Source organism: Neolamprologus multifasciatus, chromosome 9, assembly GCF_963576455.1.
Source record: "Neolamprologus multifasciatus chromosome 9, fNeoMul1.2, whole genome shotgun sequence".
Lineage (NCBI taxonomy): Eukaryota > Metazoa > Chordata > Actinopteri > Cichliformes > Cichlidae > Neolamprologus > Neolamprologus multifasciatus.
Genome location: NC_140447.1, coordinates 112,274 through 121,571, shown reverse-complemented (window position 1 = coordinate 121,571; position 9,298 = coordinate 112,274). Strand labels below are relative to the sequence as shown.

The window sequence follows — 9,298 nt, the reverse complement described above, 5'->3', positions numbered from 1 at the left end:
TTTTTCTTTTAAGCCACTTATATAGTGTCAGATATCTGTTGAGCCTTGTATTGTTTTAGCTCTCAATGGTCATGACATCTTTGAAAAAAATTATATTTAAAAAAAACTTCACATTCTCTCCAATTGGTATTTTGAGATGAGACAAATTAATAAAATGCATTTCACTATGGGCTATAATAAAGTACAGTCAATGAAACTGAGTAAAATCAATGTCAAACATTTTAGCAGACTTGAATAAAATAACTAGCATCTAAAATCAAACTGTAAGACTTCAGTTTGTGCATGAATTTGGACACTCAAATGTTATTAATTTTGACATAATTAGCTTTTCTGTGTTTTAAAACTATAAACTGCTTTTCATATTTAGCCTTCAACAGTTTGTCCACATGTGCCTGGAAGTCCCATAGGATGTTAGCTCGGTCATTCTCATTCTCTTCCAGGCCATACTCACCACAAATGTTCCAGTATACTATGCTAACCATTTGGTTATGGCATCTCACTATGACATTGTACGCTAGGTGAAAGGAAGGTGGCTAAGGACTGATGCTGGCTGCACTGTCTCGTTTTTATGTCAGTGTCTTCTATCTATTCCTTTGACCTGCAGATCTGACGACTGTCGGGGTGTAGGTGTTGATTGCCCAGATCTTGTTCTTCCCATTCAACTGAGTCTGCAGGACTTGGTGGTTGAGGCATTTCTAGTGGTCCCCTCATGATTCCCAGGTACGTGTAGTTGTCCTTGATGTCTGCAATGTTGCCTTGCCTACTGAGGGGGTTCAGGCCTATGCAGAACAGTGGGGACAGAGCATCTTCTTGGTAGATCCTGTACTTGACGGTGACTTTTACTGTTGGCTTGAAGTTGGCCTCTGGTGTTGCACCAGCCCTTTGTGCTGTCTTGAGCTTGGCCTCTAGTCTCCTTCATATGGAGTTCAACTCAATTCAATTAAATATTATTTCTATAGCACCAAATCACAACAGCAGTTGCCTCAAGGTGATTTATTTTGTAAGCTAAATATCCTACAATAATACAAAGAAAAAAAGAAAAACCAAACTATTCTGCCCTCACTGCTACACTGGATACAGTTATGCAGATAGATAAACTCCTCGACAACTGACAGGTGTATCATCCCTTTTATTGACGCTGCCTTCAATTATCAACAGAGTGAAAAAGCGATGCTTTCTGTAAAACAACGAAGAGGATGGATGCATATGTTTATCCGAACAACATGCTGAGTCAGTCTTTTCTGAAAGTGTGCTGCATTACTAACTCTACAGCTAATAACAAACAAATCTTGGCATGAAAGAACTGTAGTGACTCTTGCTGGTGGGAAGAAGAACTACACCAGCACACAAACAATCATATGACCTGCCCTATGAGCAAGCACTTTGGCAACAGTGGGAAGGAAAAACTCCCATTTAACAGGAAGAAATGTCCAGAGAGACAGGATGATAAGTTGTGGCTGGGTGATTAAATATCAACAACGGTGACTGGATGTCCAGAGAGAATTGATTTTATAATTTTTGACTTTTCCTCCCCCCCTTTTTTTCCCCTGTCAGATTATAATTTCGAGAGGATTCGGAATTCCATGGTCTCCTACTGGATTACAACTTCCAAGGACTTGAATCCTGTCTTATTGGGTCATAGCTACACAGAAGGGACAAGGCATGCCTATTCTCTCCAACCTCTCTCCTCTGAAAGATCAGAACAAAGTGAGCAATACCACAGAGTAGGTTAAATAGATAAGTATAATTCAAGTGATTTGATTATTTGTTATTACCATAATTATTACTTTTTATTTATTGCTTTGTTCCTGGGAAAATTGCTTTGAGAAATTATCCCACATTCAAAACGCTAAATTGTGTACATTACCTTCTTAACTCTTTGATTTTTACCTTTACTGCTTCACAGAGTATTAGTTTACATCGGTATCGATAGCACTTCCAGGTTACTCCAACCTTTAAAAGTAACAGACCCCAGGGACTATTTTCCAGTCCACTAAACCCAGTCATGTTGCAACGAGCGTGGCTGGTAAAATTTGCAAGGCTGTGCAGGTTGAATTTAATGAATGAATGAATGAATTAATTTAATCCATCCAATAAGGCTGTAACAAGAGAAACTATGGAACAGGTGGAGCACTGTGAATAGTTTCCAGATGGACTGTGCAAATAATAGAAGAACACAAAATATTAATTGTGATACTGTTAGTGTGCAATGTATGTAAATGTGAACGTGACTGTTTTTTTCTGCAATATGAATTGCAGAAATTCATATTGGAGAATTTAAATGACACAACTGACCATAAATTGCCACAGTCAGATTTTTGTGTCAGCTTTGTGTACAATATATTGGCAATGAATCTGCATTTATAATTACATGGTGATTAATTGCAAATCTTTGTCAATCTGTTTGAGAGTGATTACAGTCGCAGTTACAGAGTGGAAGTGGGACAGGTTGCCACCCACTCTAAGTGATCTTTGAGATTAAAGGTGGTCACTGAGAAGTCGAGGGTGTTGTATGCAAAACCTCTGAGTATCCAGCTGGCTGCTGCAGTTGGTTGCTGAGCAGACAGCAATAAATAAAACATAAAATAAATAAATGTGATAACTCACCAACCACTGTTTATTTGTACTTGTGTGACTGATATCTCAGGTATTGTTTTACATTGACTATTATTTCATATATAAATCCTTTATTACTAAAGCAAGACTTCATTCTGAAACATTTGGAAGCATGTCATGTGCATTAAAAGCTAAATAAAAGATATTTAACCGGGGGCCAGCCTTTGTTCATGTTTAAACAGGGTCCATTAAAACTATACTTGAATAAACTGAACATCTAAATGCATGCTATACATAAATTGTATAAGAGTTGCAGATAATGAAAATCCTCCTTTTCAACAGTAGAAAACAGGTAAGGGCACACTGTATAGATTCTTATACAATCTGCAAATGACTTCTTTTTGTTGTCAATAACTAAGAAGATCAAAACTGGGTGATTGTCCTTGCTTCACAGTGATGATCTCTGTTTATTGTAAATAATCAGTCAGTAGACAGTACAATTAGCAGAGGAACGCTGGGTGCACAGGAAGTCACTGGTGACCTCTTTATAACCCCTGGATTCAGTTAGACCACTTCCTGTTGAACAAATGAGAAGAGAAAGAGGTATGAGCACACAGAACACAAAAGGCCCGTAGTTCCTTGATCGTTAATATGCAAATTGCAGAATCAACTTTTGGGAGACTTGCTTGAGTTCTTCTGTCCTTTCATTTTCATTTATAAATCCTTTATAAGGTATAGATCAGGGGTCCCCAATCCCAGTCCACGGGGGCCGGTGTCCCTGCAGGTTTTAGATGTGTCCTTGACCGATCACAGCTGATTTAAATGGATAAATTACCTTCTCAGCATGTCTTGAAGTTCTCCAGAGGCCTGGCAATGAGCTAATCATGTGATTCAGGTGTGTTGACCCAGGGTGAGATCTAAAATCTGCAGGGACACTGGCCTTCTTGGACTGGGATTGGGGACCCCTGGTGTGGTCATCACTTTAGATGAGGTCATAGAAAATACTGAACTAACAACTTGTAAATGCAGAAATAACAATTAATTACAATATGAAATAAGACATTATAACACATCTTATAACACATCTTTTAACACACAAACAGCAAGCTCATCTTAATCATTATATGTATAAATGCAATGACTAGAAGAACTTTGCTAATGATTTCCTTGGCTTTTTTAAATGATACTATGAACCATTAACAACTCCTAAATAACTTGTTTGTAGTGGATGTAATATTTTTTATAAACATTATGTTTTCATGTTATATATGAGCTTATTAAGCCATTCATATCCATTCATATCCATGTAAATGACACAGTAAAGAGTGATGCTTTCTAGATGATTAATTATTTAATAAAACCTTACTTACCTTATTGCCTCCAGTAATATGTAATTACTTTAACATGTTACCACTTGTAGGACAAACTTATCAGTGAAGCCCAGGAATTGCAAAAGGCTGTCACAATTTTTTTTATCAAACCTTACCTTCAATCAGGTTATAAAGGTTGCAGTAGTTGGTGCCATGGTCTTTAATGGCATACCAGGTTTCAGAGATAGACATGCCCTAGAAATTAAGTAGATCAATTAATTAATAAAAATGGCCATATTTGTTAAATAAAACATACAGATTGCACAGGCAAATGCAAAAGGTAAGCAATAACAAAAATAAACACAGAAGGTGAGGTGGTGAGAAAGACAGAAAAATAAAAATGAAGACAGAAAAGAAAGGATGCACCAGAAGAGAAAGGGGAGAGCATGGTACAGTGAACCAAATATACAGAAACCAAAATTATTGACAATAGACAGTTTGCTAATTTTGTTTCTTTAACCTGTCATATAATAAATCAGAGAAGAGAGATAACCTACCGAAACATGACAGCAAGTGTAGAAGTGAAAGGAGATCAATTGAAAGTTAATGTCATACACATTCTTCTTAAAGGGAGTAGTGTGCTTGGCAGATATGAAGTGAACTGAGGCAGAGTGCAACTGGAGGCAGAAATTAATTAATTTGTTAATCTATGTATTGTTTCTACAGAACAGAATTAAGGTTAAAGAGAACTCAATAATACAATTATATAATATTATATATATATGTTAGGGGTGCAACGATACACAAAATTCACGGTTCGGTTCGGTTCGATACTTTGGTGTCACGGTTAGATATTTTTTCGATACAAAAAAAATGTCCATGCCTTTTTAATTTGTCATTTATTAAAATTATAAATATATATTTTAACTCAAAAGTACAGTTTTTAAATTTAATGTTGCTGAAACAACAAAGTAATTAAAAAAATTAATATCTGATTGAGAAATCACTCATCTTTGGAAAAAAGTGTTTATTACAGAGAAATGTCTCTTTCCAGAATAAAAGCTATACTATACGCTTCTTCTGGGCTATATTTTCAGCAGCATATTAAACATATCAGATCCCCATAAGGAGAATCATGTGCTAACGGCTGTCTAAATGACTCGGGTAAAGTTTGTAGCATGCGTGCTTGTTGTTTTTGTCTGCTTCCACTTGTCTTTGCACTAGGATGATGTCGGAGTAAATGTGCAGTCATATTCGTTGTGTTCCCACTAGTGCTGTCAGCCTTAATCTGAAATGACGTTAACGCCACAACACGGCAAATCTCCGTTAACGAGCTACCACGGATCGCCCCGTGTGTGGGGCTGGACAGCCAACACGTTAACGAGCTAACCGCGCTAACACACTAGTTCCCACCCATGTAATTGAGCATTGCGTGGCACATCCAACATACTGTTTTACTTTAGTCCATGACGGGCTTACCTTCAGGGTCATACGTCACATGAAAACCAAAATAGTTCCAAACGCCACATCTGAATTAGGGTGGGGGAGGTTCAATTTGCCATGTTGCAACAAGCTTAACTTCTGTCTCGCTAGCTTACCCTACGCTCAGTGAATCTGCGTTCGACTACTCCGCCTAGGCTGCACTGTCGAGCGCAGATTCACTGAGCGCTCAACAGAGACAGGATCGTCAGAAGAAAGGTTTTAGTAAAAATTTTGTATTGTTCGATACATATGCGTACCGAACCGAAAGCACCGTATCGAACGGTTCAATATCGATACGAGTATCGTTGCACCCCTAATATATGTGTATGTATATACACACACACACACACACACACACACACACACACACACACACACACACACACACACACACACACACACACACACACACACATTTATATATGTGTGTGTGTATGACTTCACATACCTTGTACAGGCACTTTTCTCCTCCCATAGTGCAGCTAGCCATGGTTTCCCATTTCTTAATCTGTGAAACCAGGGATTCATAAACTACCTGACATGGTATCCCAAAGTACCTGCATGGCATAAAACAAGCATTCTTTTTGATTATTAAATCTTACACCATATATTTTTATATCACAAAGAAGCTTTATATGATGAAAGATCACCTGTATTTCATTTAATTAAGGCATTTCAAACGTTTGCAAGTTTGTGTTATGACATGGAAAGGTGAGACCAGTGCTCTTTATGAAAAATATTGCCTCAATCCAGTTTATAGTAAACTATGGCTAAGCTCAAGAAGTTTCCAATTTACACAATAAATTACATTTCAGTGACAGCTCAGTGATTTTACAGGCCAGTTCAGTTGTTACTACAGAGAAATGTAATCTCATTATTTTTCTATAAAGCATACAGAGTTGTTTCAATTACAAAATAACCATTACATATGCTTTAATACTTTCATATAGAAGAATATAATATTTATACACATATTAATTATTGTATGTCTTCGGTTTACATATTGATATAGAAGATACTTTCCTCTATTGAGATTGCATTGACGACAAAGAAAGAAACGAAAGGCGAAGTAGTGTTTACATGCAGAGGCAGACTAACATTACGATGCATAAAAGAATATTTACTAAGCATCACTTCAGATACATGTTTATCACATTATTTTAAGGCAAAGCTAGAAGAACGACAGCAACAAAAAAAACAAATTGTATACAGAGAAAATACATCATACCATTCTACTTTGCACTGAGCATGGAGAGGTCCTGCATAACAAATCTCAGATGAGCCAACTGCCAGGAGAACTGCAATGATCCAATAAACTGAATGCATTTTGCCATAAACTAAATGAACAAGTTTAGTTTGGAATTCCACTGCCTGTAGTTCCAGTGACTTGGATATATAAAAGGATGAAAAAAAAATGCCAGCAATCACAGGATGGTCATGTGCCTTTCTGAAAAGGAAAGAAGACCAAATTAGATTAACTTCTGAGGAATAGACGATGAACAGAAGCTTAAGAATCACTTGGCTTGGAGAGACATCTAGTGTCAGTATCTAATAGTGCAGGGGAAACACCTATTTTATAACCACAATATGGCCATTCTGCCTACTCTACCCACATACAGCTTTATTTATTATTAAGTAATCAGCACTTGGAAGAATCTCATTTTGATAAAAGATAATGTTACACAACTTGTCAACTATTTGACCTCTGTAACTTTATTTTTCTTTAAGCCTGTCCTGTCTGGAAGCTTTTGCAATCTGAATGTGATGTTCCAAAAAACATTTGCTTTACCAAGATGAGCTCTATTCTCATTAGGCTCTAATTCTCTATAGGCTCCTCTTGTTTATGTGTTACATTATTTTTGTTTATTTATTAGGTTAAATTTGTGTCACGACCATTATTACAATTCATTTCCAATATAGCAATGTCCAAGCGAGCAGGTAGGGGAAAAAAAAAAAGAGAAATCATTAAATAGCGTACAAGAGTAGAAATAGAAATGTGCAATGGATCTCTTTGTGCTGCACCTGCAAAATAAGAAAACAAAAACAAAACAAATAAAACAACAAAACCTGGAACGGGAAAAATATAAGAAAGTATGCATACACAAATTAACAAGAGAGCAGCCAGCCCCACCACCACCATGGCACGAGCTGAGAACATGGCCCCAGGGCCCTAGGTGCCCAAGAACTGACTGCACCTGGTGAGACAGGGTATCTATCTGACAATTCCCTTTGTGCATATTCTCTTACATATGATAAGTCAACATTGAAACACGAGCGGCTTTTAGTCAGGTGCGGCTAATGTATGTACAAAACAGGATTTTCCCCTGATTTTAGCTTGTGCGGCTAATATTATACGGTAATCCAGAAAAGTTGAAACACCTGTAGGAATTAGTAGCACCAGCTTTCAAGGTTTGATCAACCTCCATTGCTGCAGAACAGCTTTAAATTTTCAACCCATTTTGTGTTCCCTAAAAAAGCTGTTTTTGGTATAATTCTGAAATGTACATTATTTTTCAGTTGTGGGTAACCTCACCTTTTTTTAACCTCTGGCAGTTCACCACTTAAATTTGTACCATTTCACTTGAAAAACAAATTCAAGTGGACTTGAAAGAAAAATTGGGGTGTTCTAAAACTTTTGACCACCAGTGTAGCTGTAACACTGTCTGTGAAGCTGGATTTGAAAAATAAGTGCCTAAAGTTAAAGTTTTAAAAACATGTTTAGTGCCATCTTCTGTTAGTACAAAAATGTGATTGGTTAGTTGGCTGGTTGCTGCTGTTTGTGACAGATTCGATAACTCCATGGCAAACTATAACTCTTCCTCTGCCAGCTCTCATTCCTCAGAGCTACCTCCTCACTTAATTATTGACTCCACTCCTGTGTCAGACAAAACAGAAATGCCCAGTTGTTTTAATAAACACACTGTTACTTTTTATTCTTTGTTTATCACAGTATCTGATGGTAAACCTCTTGCATACAAATCTGCTAGCAGTTCCCTGGTTACAAATACCTTTTCATTTACACATTTCACGGTAGAAGAGGTATATAAGACTTTCAAGAGCCTCAACACCAAAAAGTCAGCTGGTCCTGATAATCCTTTTCTTTTTATTCCTGGCTGCAAATATCATAGCTGAGCCAGTGTCTTATATTTTTAACCTTTCTATACAACAGAACACTTAACCAGAGATATGGAAGCGTGCCTTTGTACTCCCCCTACTGAAAGGTGGGGGAGTACCTTTCAGTAGGGGGGAGTCTTCAATGGTTAATAATTACAGTACGAATTCCAAATTCTCTGTCCTAGCTAAGGTTGTTGAAATGCTAGTAAATAATCAATTTAAAAGTTATCTGGATGAAAATAGTGGAAATAGATTGGTTCTCTAATTATCTTTTGGACTGTAAAGCAGTGCATGCAGTTCAGTTCAGTTTTTTTTTTAATGTCACTAATGGAGTACCGTAGGATTCTGTCCTGGGGCCTACATTATATACTATTTCTGTCAACGGTTTGTGACAAAATCTAGATGCATATGTTCATTTTTATGCAGATGATGAAGTAGTACGTCCAATAGTACGTCCAATAGTACTGCTTCTTTAGTTCCCATTGGGCCTCTGTCACTTTGTTGCCTCATAAAACCACGCAGGAGGTTAGAAAGTTCAGCAAGGTTATGCGGTCAATACCTTGCTCTTGCTCTGCTTCCTCTAGCTCAGTGCTTCCCAAACTTTTTTTGCTGTGCCCCCCTTTGTTTTACAGAAAAATGTTCGCACCCCCCTTGCACGCACGCACGCATGCACACACACACACACACACACGCACTAACACATCCTCCAACCACACACACACATATTTTGCTCAATTGCGGTTTATTTCACACCTCAAACATTTAGTAGGCTAAACAATTAAGCAAATACAAGTAATCTGCAATAAATTACAGGTAGTAAGAAAATAAACGACTAA

General features: G+C 37.3%; 1 protein-coding gene across 1 annotated transcript; it reads right to left on the bottom strand.

Moving 5' to 3' along the window:
- Positions 1–230: 230 nt before the first annotated feature.
- Positions 231–7,694, bottom strand: LOC146510713 (uncharacterized). The gene is made up of 5 exons (XM_085172807.1): positions 6,577–7,694; positions 5,797–5,905; positions 4,424–4,543; positions 4,043–4,121; positions 231–3,132 (listed from the first exon to the last, which is right to left on the bottom strand). The coding sequence occupies exons 1-5, from the start codon at positions 6,672–6,674 to the stop codon at positions 3,041–3,043; spliced, it is 498 nt and encodes a 165-aa protein (XP_085028933.1). The 5' UTR covers positions 6,675–7,694; the 3' UTR covers positions 231–3,040.
- Positions 7,695–9,298: the final 1,604 nt, after the last annotated feature.